This window comes from Emys orbicularis, chromosome 2 (genome assembly GCF_028017835.1).
Source record: "Emys orbicularis isolate rEmyOrb1 chromosome 2, rEmyOrb1.hap1, whole genome shotgun sequence".
Taxonomy (NCBI): domain Eukaryota; kingdom Metazoa; phylum Chordata; order Testudines; family Emydidae; genus Emys; species Emys orbicularis.
In genome coordinates, this window is record NC_088684.1 from 125,964,660 (window position 1) to 125,982,285 (window position 17,626).

General features: G+C 39.7%; 1 protein-coding gene across 5 annotated transcripts in view; it reads right to left on the minus strand.

Annotated features, from left to right (window-relative positions):
* Window positions 1-264: 264 nt before the first annotated feature.
* Window positions 265-17,626, minus strand: part of LOC135874673 (cadherin-6) — a 62,127-nt gene continuing 44,765 nt past the window's right edge. For 3 of the 5 annotated variants that reach the window (XM_065399573.1, XM_065399569.1, XM_065399570.1), the window contains 6 exons: window positions 16,007-16,260; window positions 9,751-9,887; window positions 6,241-6,362; window positions 5,243-5,360; window positions 4,897-5,148; window positions 265-755 (listed from right to left, as the gene is read on the minus strand). In XM_065399573.1, the coding sequence (XP_065255645.1) occupies window positions 265-755; window positions 4,897-5,148; window positions 5,243-5,360; window positions 6,241-6,362; window positions 9,751-9,887; window positions 16,007-16,260 (1,374 nt within the window). Of the gene's footprint in view, window positions 756-4,896; window positions 5,149-5,242; window positions 5,409-6,240; window positions 6,363-9,750; window positions 9,888-16,006; window positions 16,261-17,626 lie in introns of all 5 variants that reach the window. The other 2 variants (XM_065399568.1, XM_065399571.1) reach the window with 2 other exon arrangements.

Sequence of the window (17,626 nt, forward strand, 5' to 3'; positions counted from 1 at the left end):
CCATTCCTGTTTCCCTCCCCTACCACTGTGCCTGTAAGACTGGCTTGGTAAAGTGGATGCATTAAAAAAAAAAATTGCCTCTTGGAAGCTCATAAAATTATACTAGAAAAAAGTTTTCTGACATTTGATCCACACAGACTGCAGTCATTAGACAACTGGAACCGATAGAATAGAGAGCCCTATCACAGAGCCATGGATAAATAGAAAGAAATAGCTACTTCACATATCTCAATGCTGTTTCTGGAAATCAACAAAGGCAACATATTAAGAGTCTTTATCACTGTCCACGCTGCCGTACATATCCGCCAGCTTTTTAAATCGAGGCCCCCAGTCACTGAGGTAATCGTAGTCCTGATCTCCATCCGTAGTCACCGACTCTAAGGAGCTGAGGGATTCTGCCACAGAGCCATTACCTTCATACGCGTAGGTCGCTAACGAGTCATATGGGGGCGCGGTAGGATCGGTATCATTTTCCTTTAACCTTTGGTTAATGAAATCTCTGACATCGGTGTTATCTCGTACCGCTGGAGTCCGGCGCGGCATAAAAAGTGCTTCTGGCACAATGTCTCTGCGTAATTTATTGTCTTCTATGGCTTCAGGATTTCTCAGTGTGCCAATATCAAAAGCCTGGGTGTCTTCCTCTCCACCGCCTTCATCATTGTAACTGACAATGTTGTCTCTGATGTCCTCTTTGGAAATTATCAAAGGTTCTTTCTTCCGCTGCCGTTTCAGAGCTGCAAACAGCACCACTGTAACTGGAAACAAAAATAAAATGGAGAGACGGGGGTGCGGGTGGGAGAGTTAATTTGGCACCCAATTAAAGCCAGAAAGAAATATTGTGCTGCTTGAACTCTAACTTTCAGAAGTTGCACTGCAAAATTGCAAACCGGAATTTGGGGGTTTTCTGATTGTTGCCTGTGATCACTCTGGGAGTTGAGAGTGGGATAAATATTAGAAGAAAGAGGATTTCAAGCTAGCGGGAAGAGCCATATTTTGTCAGTGGTTGCATTTTCCCTTAGACGTGTAGCAACTTTGCTCCTTTGAAATTGCCAGCCTAGTCTCAAGGCAAACCCCTTCCCAAAAATATTGTAATAGAGAGTGCAAATTAGGCTGAACACCTAAAATGCTGCAAAACTTGCTCGAAGGATAAGGCTTGTATCTATTGGGGTGTGATGAAAGGTTAGCAAAGCTGCATATCAAAACTATTTGTTTCAGTAGTTTTTTTTCTTTTCCTGGAAAGAAGTGCAGAACATGGGGAAGGTCCTCAGCTAGTGTAAATAGTCATAGCTCTGTTGACTTCATGGAACATTGACGATTTACATGAGCTGTGGCTCTGTACCCAGAGAACAAGTATTTTTCTTTTTTTATTATTTAATCACCAAAAACCCCCACATAATTTCTCAAACAGCTTTTCCACTTTTTAATGCTTAGGTGTATAATCTTTTTTTGGTTTGTGCCTAAGGCCTTGATACTGCAACAATCTCTAGGTGGGCAGAGTTTTGTACCTGCATACTGTCTCACTAGCATTATTGCAGTTCTGTGGCAGCACGGAGGTCCATTTGCACAGAACTCAGTGCAGCACTGGGGTGTAAGACAAACTTTCCTATTACCTTGTGAAGCCAAACTTTAGTTACTTAGCTTGTCTCTACTTTTCATTTTTTTTTAAATGACATATGAATGTTTATCACTGAAAACCTATCAACAGCAACAATGTGGCACTGGTATTCTTCTTATTTGTATTCTAGGATGCTATCATGGACCAGGGCCCCATTGTGTTAGGTGCTATACAAACACACTACAGAAAGATGGTTCTTGCTACAGTGCTCATAGTGATCTGTTCAAATAACAGATTTTTCAGGTTGTTGGTACTTCTGAAAAATTGGGAAATAATTGTTTGGGTTTGAACAGAACCATTTTTAATTTTAGCAAATCGAAAAATAAAAATAAATTGTTTTGGATCAAATGTTTCATTCAACGCCAAATGAAACTTTTTGATTTCAAGCTTTTTTTTTTTTTTTAAGGTGTTTAATTTTTTTAAAAACAGAATTAAAGGAAATTTGTAAATGGTCATTTTGAATTGAAAAATCAAAACGTGTCAGAAAATGTTAGAACAAAATGTTAGTTTTTTAATTTATCTTTTAATAAATGAACAGTTCAGTGAAATCAACATGAATTTGTGAAATGTTTTGGTGTCACTGAAACAGCTGAAAAAAAATTCTGTTGAAAATTTTTGCCCAGCTCTATTAAATACTACTCCATACAGTCTTCTGGGCCTGGCCCTGAAAACATTTATTGACTCCCAATAGTGTATGCAAGCATTTCAGGGATTCAGCCCTTATTTTGTAGATCATCTCTCAGGCCAGCTGTATTCCAAGATTCTTTACATAGCTAAAGGACATAGTACCAGTGTCTGCTTCTGCAGCCCCTGTGCTAAACTCCCACCAAAGTCAGTGGCAACTCTATCCACAGAACAGGTGCAAATTCCCATTTTTAAAAAATCGCTGTTATGTCTTTGCTGCTTGGGTAACAGAGGATAGCGTCAGCTATGATTTGAAAAGAAATGGGTTAGTTGATGAAGCTGGGAGAAGTGGTGGTGATGGACACTGGTCTAGATGGCAGGAATTACAGGTTCTCACACATGATGATGATGATGATGACTTATTATTTATATTATGGTAGCCCGTGGAGGTCCTAATCCACTTGGAGGGCCCCTCTGTATGTGCCCTAGAAACACCGCCTGAAGGACAGTTCCTGTCCTATAGAATATACAATCTAAGAGACTATGTGGAAGGCTGATGTTTGATGAAAGAGGCAATGCAGGTCTGTGAGGTAGTCTAGAGAAAGCCATGAAGGATTTGAAAAACAAGAAGGTCAGTTTTTTAATGGGATTCAGAAATTCCACTGGCTTTCATTTCAGAAGAGAGGGATAACGTGATCTTGCTTCTTTGTATTTTATGCATGTAATTATTGTTGGGGCATCCTGCTAACAACAATGTTACTCCACAAAGGGATAGCAGAATGATAAATTCATGAACAATAACTAATACTAGGTACTTGATACTCCAAGAATTTTCTTCTATGCTGAACTTTCAAATAAAAATCTCAGGACCAGTTAGATGCAAAAATCAAAGTACAGTCAAGCTATCCAAATCAATCTTATCCAAATCAATTTTCAACATTAACTGGGAGTTTCTAGGAAGTAATATGAGCTTTCTCAAGCTGCAAATAAAATCACCAATCTGGAGGCACCTTTAGTTACTATAAACATTGAAATTGTGATTTGCATCTGCCCAAGTCATTGCATCACGTGGAGTAATGTTTGCACCTACAAACCCTGCAGCTAGATGGAAAACAGAAAATGATATAGTCTAGTTAATTGAAAATCTGCTTATGCTGCATGGTGACATGCGCAATAATTGACACAAAGTGCTGCTGAGAGGAGGAAATCAATTATTTTCAATTGACATTAAACTGGAGATCGTTTAATGTCAGATTGATATTACTGAGCACAGTTATACTAAATGTATGCAAAATGGTTTGCAGCATAGGACAATTTTTTCCTGTTCCATGAGCTGATATTAAGTGGGCTCCCACCCTTAAAAGTAATGACATAAAAAAACCCTGTAATTGCAAATTAAGGGCAAGACTGTCATTTAACAATCTGCCCTGAGTAAGGGGCAGTGCATGTCTGGAGCCACCATGTGGTCTGTGGGTTTCCTCCCATCCTCTTGCTCCAGAAGGGAGTCATTTGCTACTGGTAAACATCATTAGCAGATTACTTCCTTGGCTAAGGTGATTCAGCTGTGCTGCCCAGCATATGTGTGTGTGGGGGGCGGTCCAGCACTGGTGCCACCTACTTCCCACCAACCCCTGCCCATTTTCAGCCCACGTGCATAGGAGTGGGGGTTGCAATACTGCAGAGGCTGCTCTATCCCCTTTTCTGTCCCGTCCCATGCTATTTCCAGGGCATGGGTAGTTGGCTCATGCGAGTGAGGGGGTACTTCATGCCCCCCTTTACTTCCCTGGGCAGGTAGGTAGAGCATCTGACAATGTCTCCCTAAGAGTCAACTTTTTCAAATCGTACCAATTTTCAAAATTCCTCATATTCCCAAAGTGGGCACTGAGTGCAGCGAAAGGCTAAGGGCCAGACTGGGTTTGCATGGGCGTGTACAAGGAAAGGAAAGGGTATGAGGGAAGGTTTTTTTTCTCCCAGCTCTACTGTTTTGCTGGGGGCAGCCAGAATACCAGTCCTCATCTACCCCGAATGGAAGGGAGAGGGGCTGGAGCTTGCCCTGAGGGCTGCATACCCCAAAAGGGCCCCACCCCATTTGTATCTTCTGGTGCTGGAAGGAGAGCTGGAAGGAGAGACCTTTTAAAGGGTGTTGTAGTTGTCCCAACTCAATATGCTTCTCCAGCACCCCCACAGGTGTCTACTTCAGCTAGGGTGACCAGATGTCCTGATTTTATAGGGCCAGTCCTGATATTTGAGGCTTTGTGTTATATAGGCGCCTATAACCTCCCCCCTGCCCCCTCCATCCCGAGTTTTCACACTTGCTGTCTGGTCACCCAAACTTCAGCATGCCTCATAATCTGCAACGTAGCACTGTAAATGCAGCATGACACATCTGGTGGCTTTGGTTTTTATATATTGCCTTGCACCTTGTTTAGTCATTTGCATCTGCCCAAAGTGGGTGTAAAATGCTGCTGCCTATGTGAGTGGAGAATTGTGATCTGGGAGTGTCTTCCACACACTAGGCACTGATTTTATAGACTTCTCCTTTGTTACAGAATAATGCAGGAGAGATCTCTCCAATGTGTCTTTTATGTGTAATGCCCCCTCTTCCTTCCAGCAACCCTGTCACTCCCCCAAGAAAGAAACTCATGTGGGTCTATTACCTAGCAATATAATGATGCAGAGAAGAATGGCAATCAAAGCCCCTGTGCTAAGGCCAGTTGGATGGATTAGGGCTTCTGCATTACAAGACTGCATCTTCCCCCGACGGTCACAGGCGCACACTCGGATTGTCACTGTTTCAGTACTGCTCTGGACTGGGTAGTCACTGTCCGATATCACCACAGGCAGGAGATAAGTACTCATTTCATGTCGGTTATATCTGTTTTTTCTGGTGAAGATCCCTGCTGTGTTGTCTGAAAACACAAAGCAAATGGTACAGGAGTTCTCAACTGAGTGCTGAAAAAAACAAAGAATAAACAACAAAATAAAGTCTTCCTAGGAATTCACCTCTGTTGTCCTGGATTGTAAAGTTTGAGCCACTGGTTGCTTCTGGAGCCAAGGAGAATGAAAACTGGTGTCCACTGAAAGAATCATCTTTATCAACTGCACTTAGAGTCTGTATCAGCTGAAATGATAACAGCAAAATTACCCTTCGATGACTTTGGGCCTGATTCTCATTTACATTAAGGCTGTCGGCTCTAGAACTGTTAAATTGTCTTAAAAAGGGGATAGATATAATTTTTTTCCGCTTTAAGGCCCTTGATGCTGCCAGAGGGGCCTTACCATGAATGAAAATTGGGCCTGTGTGTGTGTGTCACCAAGCTGTCATGCTGCAGCCCTTCAGCCCAATAACTTAATGACTTTGGGCAGTGGCTTGAGAATTCTGCGGAGTTCTGGGGACTGCATGGATTGGTGCCATCCCAAATGGGTGGGAAATCCCCAGTGGGAACAAGCTGCAGAAACGAAGGCTGAGATAACAAAGCTGACTAGGCTATTTAACCACACAAATCCTATTAATTTTAAACAGGAGTTGTGTGGCTGAATCTTCTGGGATATCTGCTGTTTTGAACCATCAAGCAACAGGTCTTGCAGAGCAATGTGAACTAGGAACTAGGCAATGTGGCAGCCTGCAGCTAATTTACAAGGCAGGACTTTTGTTTAGACCTGTAACCGTTCTTCAAGAGAGATGATGGAAGCACCCGGACATACAGATGCAGAATCCCATATTCAAGGGAAGAGAGACGGAACTGAATTGTAGATAGCACGACACACTACAAGAAGCAACCACATTTAACTATGTAAAACACACTGTCACTTCGGATACAAGAATGCTAAATATAATCAGATATGACACAGTCACTGTTTAATTTAATTTAATTTTGCACGGTGACAGCTTGTGGCAACACAAAGCACACCTCCTGATGAGGTGACGCAAGAGTAATGCCTAAACAGAATTCATTTTTAATAGGTTTTTTTTTATTGTGGAGTACAAACAATCAACACACCTGTTCTGCCTTTGCATTTTCACAGACGAAGGTCTCGTAAAACATAGCAAATTCTGGGGCATTGTCATTTACATCCAGAACCTTAATAAACACGGGGACCCGGCTGCTTTGTTTTGGGTTGTCTGTAATGATAAAAATAGAAAGAAAGGGAAAGCTGTATAGTGCGCATAGGACTCAGTGCTGGGGAAGAAAAGGATAGAATAGGGCCCGAATAATTCAAATCTTTATTTATACATGGAGATTTTATTCATGTTCATGCAATCTATTGATGTCAATGGGACTAATTGTGAGGCCACTCCTCATATCTTTATGCATTCCTCATATCTTTATTCACATTTGCATATGTGTAAATGTTTGCAGGATCAGGTCCTATATGTGGATAAATTACTTGGATGAGAAGTGGGTGGTGGGAATGGGCCCAATGTTTATAAAGTGCTTTCATATGAAATGCTACATAAACACCAACTGTTGTTATGACAGATGCTTTCTGACCTTTTGTGGATTGATCTTTGTTTGCTGCTATTCCAGAGTTGACACTAAAACACATCAGCTGAGGAATCTGTAGTGCATTGCTTACTTCTCTCATAGAAGCTGTATAAAGCAGCAAGAGTGATGTACTCTTTTTAAAAAAAATTCTTGAGTTTAAAATTTTTATGGAAATACTGTTTACTTCATAAAAAAGAAGCAATTTGGAAAATTCTCATAAATCCAAATCAACTTCAATGATATAAAAATAAAAGCAAGCAATGAATTTGGCATTTTGAGTTTAAAAAAAAAAACAAAAAAACAAAAAAAACCTTTGTTTTAGTGAGAGCATCATCACAACCAAAATAAAAATCTGCAAATACGGGTTGTCATTTATTTTATTGGGATTTCTCCATTTCCTGGATTGGTTTAAATTGCTCCAAAGAACCATACCCTCCATAATACTGATTCTACAGATTATTAATGAATCTTAAACAAGGGTCAAAGGCAAAAATATTGTAATAAAACAGATGAATAAAATACAGCAATTCTCGAGACTTTTATATATCTAAATGAATTCACTGGAGTGTTTTTGGTAGAATTTGGTTTTAATACTCACCTATTATTTTATTACTTTATATTCACAAAATTGGAACTGCCTGCTCTGTACTGTATTAAAGAACTTAGTGGTTTGGGCCAAATATTGTGCTTTAAACCTCTACAGTTGCATTGAAGTGAATATGATTGAATTGGATATAAAGCATTTTTTTATTTGGGCCATTGGTCTAAATTGATCCCATGTGTAAAATAATACTAAGAGTCTAAGAATAATATAGACCAAGCTGAAATCTACACTAAAAGGTAGATACAAATTTTGAATCTTTATAATGGGCAAAATCCCAGCTGCTAATTTTAGTTTGCATGGCTATGAAGGTTTCACACCTATATGTATTTTCTAGGAATTCACTCAAATATGTGCGAGGGTTTTCCTATCAAGCTTAATTATACTTATTCTGCATGCTGCTTTGTACAAGTAACTACACCTTTTTATTTATTTCTAGCTGGCTCTGAGTCTAAAAAAATTTCAAAACAACAATATAGTAACTAGGAGAACTTCCATGAAAAATATATAATTCCAAGTCTCTCTCTCTCACTTTTTTTCTTCGGAGAGATATAACAGGTATGTAGATCCAATGTACTTATACAAGCTTCACTGCTCTTTCTTTTCTCCTTCCAAACCCTTTTACATTAATGAATAAGAGATGCTTAACTTCTCCTTGTTCACAATCACTTAATTGTTATTAGACTGTCCAGCAAAAAGTGCTACTGTATGGATCTTGGTACATAATGTTAACACATCTCCTTAGTTTTGGATGTAGCTTCTGTCAATCCACAGACTGAAATCCTAAAATTTATCTGATTCTGGTTGTCGAGTGTCTTCTGCAGTACAACATCTACTGTACCTTTCCCAATTTAAATGTAAAGATTTAAACCACCCTCAGAATTTCACTAGGGAGGCAGTATGGTCCAGTGACAGTGAATTGGAAGCATCTGAAGTTCCCATTGACTTCACTTAGAGTTGGAGGTGCTGTGCATCTGTGAACAAGAGGCCCAAAGGCCCAGATCCTCAGAAGTATATAGGTACCTAACTTCCATTGATTTAAATTGGAATTAGGTGCCTAAATACCTTTGAGGATCTGGGTCAAAGTGTTTCCAGGGGAACACCCAAAAACTGAGGCACCCAAACTTACTAGATATTTTAGAAAATGTTGGCCATAACCATTCTGTATCTCCATGGTTTTCCCCCTCTGTAAAATGAGGATAACTATACTCACCATTGTAAAGTGCTTCTCTTTATGAGTTTACAAATGTACTGGTAATTAATGTGAAGGGAGTACACTTCAGTGGGAATGTACTTGCTTACTCTTAATTTGTCTCAATATTTCTTTAGCTTCATTTAGCTTTATTTAGTTCAATGAAATGCATCTGCAATTTGATGGAATAGTCCACGACTAACTCCAATTGCCGAATGGCTTTAGTGGGGGCCGGGCTAAGAAACTATAAAGCTTGCCCATCTTTGAAAGAGCTAGTCCGGCCTTGTAGCCTGGCTTGCACATAGGTTATTTTCAGCTATATATCTACTTATGTACAATATATGAGAAAGTAGGGCCTATAGTTGCTTTATACCAAGTTAAAAAATAAGTGTTCTGAAGCTTCCCAACAGCATCCAAACTTTTGTACATTTATACAGCCAGTGATCCATCCATTCCATCGTGCTTCAATCAAATCCAGCCCTAGCATAAGGGTATGCAACTCCACAGAAATAAATAGCGTGTGCACCCACTGATGCCAGCATTTGCAGCATGCCTCAGGACAGAAAGGAGACATGTGATTAAAATATTAGTATCAAGGGAATGTTTTTATTGAGACTGCCTGTCTCACACAGACCCGGTCTACCTCTCTGGCTGTCTAGCTCGCAAAACAATTAACACACATGGTGTCATCACAGAGAGAGACTCCCTACATCTGGGCCTAAAATAATGGAATGGGTTAGTATCTATGGATGGGAATTTCAAAGGTGCCTAGGGGAGTTAGATGCCTAATTTTCATTGCATGTTAATGGGATTTGGGGACCTTTTGGCTCACTTGAAAATTCCCAGGCTATGCTACAGAATTGATTTTGGCCACACTGTGTGGCCTATTTTCCTACTATCTTGTTTGCTGTATACAATTTTTCAGAAGTCGGCAAATCCTACTGTAATTAAAGAATGGCTATGAGCATTTTTCCAGGCAGGTTGATTCAGAAACACCTAAGCATTAACTTTCCGCCTGTTCAGATACAGAAGTTGTCTCTTCATAAGCTGTAATCCTAGGAAAAAGAAAAGGAAGTGCAGAGCATCTTTTTCAGCCTTTCCCTTGCTTGATTAGTATCGAGCGGGCCCATCCATACAGCCTGACATCTTCCCAGCAGTGGTTTACACACACTCAGCTAGAAGGCTAAATTCATTACATCAGGGACAGCGGTGGTATTTAGGTTTGACTTACTGATCTCTGCTGCTATTACTGTAATGTTGTGCCATAGCAATGTTTCCCGGTCAAGGGGTTTTGAAGTAAATATTGAACCATTTCCGGAATTGATGTTGAATACTCTGTCCATATCAGTGTGCCGATCTACGGAATATCTGAAAATACAGAGACCATGGTTAGAAAAAATGCCTTTACTTTAATTTCTGTTTTGAAACTGTTTCCTAAGACTAGACATCAAATACCTAGTAAATGAGCTGCCTTTTTGTTTTCAGTGCAGACTTCGGCATCTTGATATATTCATACAAAGAGTCTGTTCTGAGCTGTTGGATAATGACATATTGGAGGGTTTGATTTAGAAGGTGGGGCATTGTCACTGAATAAATGAATTACTGTAGAATTTACATACTTCTGAGAAGCATCAAAGGTTTGCCTTTTAGTGAGAAATGTGGAGTCTGTATCTTGAAAGATATGACATTCATTTATTTTAAGGCTTAATTGGCTTTCCCATTATAAATCCCTCTTTTCATAGTTTGATATCTCAACTGTTTCAAATCACTTTTGATACAAAATTTGTCAGATGGGGTGCAATTTTTGCCTTCACTCCCTCCCAAAATTGTATTGGTTAAAAAAAAAAATAACAAAAAGATACAGAGATCAGTGTAGTTGATGATTCATTCCATGGTAAATGCCATGTAAATGTATGTTCTAGCACATTAAAGGATAATCCAACTTGTTTCCTTGGTAATATGTACAGATGGATCTGAACTTTGGGAGCATTCAGAATCTGAATATGGATTTGAAATTCTTATCTAGCCTCTCTCCTTTTTCATACTGAGCTGAATTTAAGCCTTGGAGATGAATGTCCCTGATTCCTGTGAGGGAGTTCTGACATCCAGATCCAAATGTTGCTGCTCAGGTCCATCTCTTGTTAAAATGAAATTGCCACAGAACAAAGGTGTGGCGAAAAAACGCCACTCATATCACTCTTGCAGAACTAGACTATTATTCTGCTCCTGCTCTGGGCTCAGTCATGAGCTGACCTATATGCCTGTGCAGGTGAGTGAAGAGGTCTAAAGTGCTTCCTTACTCTCCTGTGTGGGCTACTTGCATCACAGGTCATCATAATCCAAGGAGAGCAGCCATTGCGGTATCTCCTGTGCGGCTTGGTGGGTAGAAGTGGGGAGTGGGCAGAGCCTAGTTGAGCCAGCATGTTGAGGGAAGTAAGTTATGGCTGGTGAAGTTTACTTCCCCCAGAGATTCAGAATTTCCATCCCACAGAAAATGTTGACTCTTTCATGCTGATTTGGAATGAAAAGAAATTTCAAAAGATTGGAATTTCACACAGAATAGAAACTCCCTTTTCTTACCAGCTCTAGTAACATGGCGCTGGTTCAGTAAGATTCTTAAGCATGTGCCTAGCTTTAAGCAGTTTGTAGTGCATTTATTTCCTACCTCACCCCCCACGATTACTCATGCTTAAAGTTTGGCATGTTCTTAAATACCTTGCCCAATTGGGGCTTTAGTGTTGTGGGACACTGAGATTGTAGTCCTTACTCTAGCAAAACTCCCAGGATTTAGCCCTACATGTGATAACAGTGTCTGGGAACAATGGAGAAACCTTTTGTATCCAATTTTTGAGCTTTTCTGAGTTTATCACAGCCATACCATTGAGGCTTCCTTCAATATATTAATATTTATTATTTCAAAATATGAGCTGTCACAAGTCTCTATGCACATTAGGTCATTTGTACAGCAGGATGTTGAACTCAATAAAGCAATAATAGAGAACAGTGTCTTGATGAAATACTAATTTTATTTCTTCATATTCAAGCGAAAATACATACAAGATCAGTGCAGTTACAATTGTATTCTAATTATACCATTAACCCTGACCTAGAAGGATGCTTTTAATAAGCTAGACTGTCATTTCTGTCTCAGTTTATATAATCCTGGGTCTCTTTAGATCAAGGACTGCTAATTATGTGGAATTGGTGGTGATTCTAATTTATGGATCATAGCCTACTACGAATTAAGCAGACAACATCAAACTTGTTTTTACATTTCTTTAATGAAATTACTGGTGCGTATATGTCAGATTTCAGGACTTTATACCCTTCAAACCCTGGGTAATTGACAAGCTAGAAAGTTAATGAATATATGTATATTCCACTGTGCCCTTAAACATAACTATAAGGGGGGAGGGGAAGGAGAGAGAAGTAAGTTGTCAGTAAAATACACAAACAAAATAAAGTCTTGCATTTATTTGCAGATTATTTTCATCTGGGATACTTTAGATAAATCAGCCACAGCAGGGAGGCAGTTCCAATAAATGATGAACTACAGTATGCCTCTGAGGAGTTACAATAGCAAAAAACTCAACTAGAGATTTAAAGAAGGATCTGATAATGCCAGAAGCAGCACAATTTATTTTTTTACATGGGAAGAATTCAGAGGTTCAGCATATTATCTGTTTACTCTGAATGTCAGCATTGTGCAAACAACACATTTTCACTAACAACTGGATGGTGGAGTGTTATTTAACACTCTAGTGATATTGGCTGTGTATCAGCATTTGTATATCCATGCATACATTAATTGTACAATTTTGTCCTTTCTTAAGGTTGTTCTGCAGCTAGGAGACCTATTGGTCAGGTCTAGGCTGATGAAATGTGGTTCCACTGATATTGTGTACATGGTGATCAGTTTATTTCTGGCTATGGCAGATATTTCTGCAAAGTTCACTTCTTAGTCTTCTTTTGCTTCATTGTCTTCTGATACTCATCAGCTTGCTGTCTAATGCAAGCACAAGTCAAACAGATTTGTGGGTCAGGAAGGGATGTGCATGTGAATTTTTCATAATGCATTTTCATAATGATATTATGAAGGATTCTGTAATGGAAGATCAAAGGGTCTTTCAGCTAACTGAGTTAGGGCTCATTTTATTAAAAAGGAAAAATCTGCACTTAAGTGGGAAAAAATAGAAGATTTTCACTGTAACGTCAAGTGTCTAAAGATTTTATTTCTGACTGTCAAGGGCAATTGACAAGTAAGTGACAAATCATACACATACAGTCTAATTGCATCCTCCCCCAAGCTCAAAGTGGAAGTCAGATTTAGCATCTACACTTGTCATGGGAAAAAAAATCACCCTGTCAAGAATATGGAACCTCATACTGTTCGCCCACATCCTGGGAGATCCCACAAGATACCGGCACCATAAAAGCCCCATTAGGATCACAATTTATTGGCAGGCCCACATCTCATAGGCTAGTGGTTCCTTGGTTTCCTCTTTCCCCTTGCTCTTCTTCCTGTTCCCCTGTCACTTCCTTCCAGTGTCTCAATCTCTTCCTCGTTTCTCTCTTTTTCCTCTTTTGGTTTTCATTTTGGACAAATCAATAAGATGTTAATTGATTTTTATTACCCTGTTCTCAAATAAGGGGATTTCCCTCACCATGCAAATTAAATGCTGTTTCCTCTAAATAATAGCAACCACCTTGGACTGCCCTGTAACTATAAATATTTCCCTTTGATGTTTTCAATCCATTGTTATGTTTGCACATAGTATTAGTGAGTCAGATCCTCTGCTGGTATGAGTCAATTCCCTTTGTATGGGCTCTGTCCCATCCGATCTTTCTGGGGCAAATCATGGCCTGGCTTGCATGGCTGTACAAGGAAGTAAGGAGGTGTCTGATGCCTCCTTATGTAGATTACTCATACCATGGTGTTACAAGAATGTGTTATAGATAGATAGTTATAGATAAGGTAGATAGGGCTCAAAACTATACAGCATAGTTCCTGGTTTTTGAAGGGCAAATAAAACTTGTTGGTGTGTGCTGCATGTGGCTTCTTGTGTACAGCTTTTAACGTACAGGAAGCAGGATCCACAGAGGCACTACATTCCCTGCCCCTCCTGTGCCACTGGGTGGGAGATGGTTGGAGGAGATGGGGACTGGGTGGGGCCTTCCACGAGCCAGCATGTCTGTGTGCTGACATGCTGGAGAATATACACTGTGCCAGGTATAGACACAGTGAAGTTTATTTTCTCACAGGGTTCCTCCAGGACCAGCACAAGTGCGTGCTGCCCCCTTACAACAGGCAGATTAGATAGTTACACTCTAGTCTTCTGGAAACTTGTATACTGTAAGATTTTGTAAAAACAAAATAAAACCTTTATTTAAAAAAAAATTGGATCTGCCAACATGGCACTAGAGGCCATGGCACAACATGGCGATAGAGGACAAACAGCCTATGCGGTACCATTCTTTCATCATGAGGTTGTGCTGATGAGAGATTTTTTTCTCTAGTAAATTTTTATTTTTTTCTTCTTTTACTTTGTCATTTTATTCTCCTTGGACAAAATTCAGGAAAAAAGAAAGATATATTAGAATTGTAGAAGATACCGAGAAGGGTAACAAATATGATATGGGGTATGGAACAGCTTCCATATGAGGAGAGATTAAAAAAACTGTGACTGTTCAGCTTGGAAAAGAGAGAACTAAGGTGGGATATGATAGTGATCTATAAAATCATGACTGGTGTGGAGAAAGTGAATAAGAGAATTGTTATTTACCCCCTCATGTAACACAAGAACCAGGGGGTCACCCAATTAAATTAATAGTAAGAGAGTTTAAAACAAACATAAGGAAGTACTTCTTCACACAATGCACAGTCAATCTGTGGAACTCATTGCCAAGGGATGTTGTGAAGGCCAAAAGTATAAGTGGGTTCAAAAAAGAATTAGATAGTTTCATGGAGGATAGGTCCATCAATGGCTATTAGCTAAGATGGTCAGGGATGTAATTCCATGTTCTGGGTGTCCCTAAGCCTCTGACTGCCAGATGCTGGGACTTGATGACAGGGGCTTGATCACTCGATAATTGCCCTGCTATGTTCACTCTCTCTGAAGCATCTGGCATTGGCCACTGTCTTAAGACAGGATACTGGGCTAGATGGACCATTGGTCTGACCCAGTATGGCCATTCTTATGTTCTTATGTAAAATTTGTCATATGACAGAAAGATTGTTTGGGAGGCTAAAACAAAAGTGTGGGAAGCAGCCTCAGACACAGGATTATTATTTTACTTATTATTATTTATTTGTATTGCAGTAGCACCTAGGGACTCCAACACAAAGCAGGATCCCCTTGTGCTAGGTGCTGTACAAATACAGAACAAAAAGATCTTACAATCTTTTTTGCCTTAGGTAAATATTATCTCCATTTTACTGATGAGGAAACTATCTCACAAGGTGGGTTGAAACTTATTAATGTTTTAACAGCACTTTGAGATGTGTTGATGGATGGTACTTTGTAGAAGTGCAGTGTATTACCAATAAACCTTAATTTTATGACCTCTGATTTTATCAAACTCCCTTTTCTCCTTTGTATTTCCCCCTCCCGCACCCCCTGCTTTAGGAAAGCTTTGAGTGCTCCCACCCATGACTGCTATAAAATCAAGATGCACCTGTATTTTAAATGCTGGTGGCAATGTACCTTGCTATTGCATGTAACTACACTGCATATTTTCCATGTCCCATTCTGACTGGTGACCTGTTATAATGCATTAACAAGAGGGTGTCACACTGTAAGATTCTTCTCCTGTTCAGTGTAAAAGAAGAGTCTCATACATTTAAAAAAACAACACCACTTTTTGATCACTTTTCTTAGAAAGACCTTCATAGTCTAAACCACACTGTAGTTGTGTTCTTGCTCATATCATTTGCTAGTTCATGAAAAACAGGGGCTCAACTTTAATGACTCTGAATTTCAAAATTTCCTCTAAAAAATAATTGCCTAGTGACTTACATAATTTACAACGTCTGTGGGGCTGATTGTAAACTTGCTTTCACCACTGAATAACTTCACTGAAGTGAATGGAATTGCACTAATATAAATGAGCTCACATTCTGTGACTGTGTGTGTGAATCTGAGTTTGTACCCATAGTGTACCAGAACTATTCAGTTTTGCCTTTCTGCAACTAGAAAATGTAACTGTGGTATTCTTTAAGATTCTCTTCTTGTTAGTTAGTGTAGCTAATGCCTAAGGAGTAGTGAGTAGTTACAAAAGCAACTGAAATGCAAATCGAGTTATATGTAATGAGCATGCGCACACACACTCATGTATGTACAATGTGTACATGTGTATATGTTTATACCATATACAGTATATAACATACACTTCAATATTAAAAGGGAATTTTTTTTGCATGCAGATGTTCAAATAGAAACAAATATAAAGTAGAGTGGTAGAGGTGAGCTGAAATAGTCTATGCTTACTTGACAGGATTTTTCGCAACATCAGGGTCCTGGGCTGTTACAGTTCCTATAATACTGTTTATGGGCACATCTTCTTTCACTTCTAGTATGTATGCTGGTCTGCTGAACACCGGGGGCTCATCCACATCCTCCACCAGAATTCTGACCGTAGTGGAGTCCTTGAATGGCCCCAAGTAGAGGAATCGGGGATCCACATGAGTGTTGGTAGCCTCCACTTTCAGAGTATACAGCTTTTTCTTTTCAAAATCCAAAGCCTTGGAAAATAAATAAGAGTCATGTAACAAAACAAAACAAAAAATAATGAGAGGTTTCTGGGGGCCGACCATTTAAAGCCACTTCAGGCAGCATTTTCATGTACCGAATGAACTGATGATGTACTGAAGGGGGCTTGGAGAGCTAATGGACCCCCCTTCTTAATAATCTATTACTAGGGAATGGTATGGGGTTTTTACTCCCTGCTACTTCTGGAGTGTACTACAAAAACGTCACGGGCCAGAGAGGCATACTATGCCTGAGACTCATACAAACTTATGCTGAGCCAATACAAAACACTGGCATCGTACTAGATTGAGCCAGCTGTCACAGGTATTTTCAAATCAATTCCAGGAGGATGCCCCGAGTCTCATGTCTGATTAATGGTCTCTCTCTGTCTCTCCTACGCACACCCCTTTTCAAATTAAGCTCTTTGCGGCAGTGACTGCGTCTTCTTGTATGTTTGTATAAGACCCAACAGAAGGGAGCCATGATCCTGACTGGGACCTCTGAGTGCTGCCACCAGAAAATAAGTTATAACATGATAATAGTACTGCACTGCATATAGTTATACCTCAATATTTTTTTATTGTGGTAGCTCCCAAAAGCCCCAGTCAGGTTGTGGCACATTGTGTTAGAAGCTGGGAGTAGACACAGTCTTGCCCTGAAGCACGTACTATCTAAGATTCAGATTCTCAGCTGGTGTAAATAGGTGTAGTTCCATTGAAATCAACAGGAGTAATCAGTGGAAGCAACAGAGTAATGCTGATTTACACTAGCTGAGAATCTAGCCCTTAATATTTGTCAGGAAGAGTGCACTTAACATACACCTTTTTGCCAAAATGAATTTGCCTCCTTGGACCGTTCTCGTTATGAGACATAATTATTGGAAAACAAATTCCTCACTCTGGAACTGCCTCAACACCTTTACTGTCTTTCCCCTCCTGTCCCTGCTCCCTAAGTACCACAGGCTCAGGGGAAAAGTCTTTGTGAGAGCCCTGTGCTAAAATATTGGCTGCCCATTACTGAAATGTAACATTGTGTCATGTGGTGTCAAAAGTGATTTAGGGTGACTCATCAAATAGGGTATCATGCTATGATAGGTTGTGACTACATCATACAGTTCTAATACCCTCTTAAAAATACAGAAGAAACAACATTTGGGGGACTGTGCGCATACACACATACTTATAGTAACATAGGCAGAGAGTAGTCACCCCATTTTTTTTTTTTCATTTTGTTGAACAAGACTAACAGGAACAAAGTTGCTGTTAGAAGCAGACAGGAACATGAACAGAATTAGACTGATGTCAATGATCATACCCTACAAGGCGTTTCTTAAGGAACAAGTAATGACGGGTGTCGTAC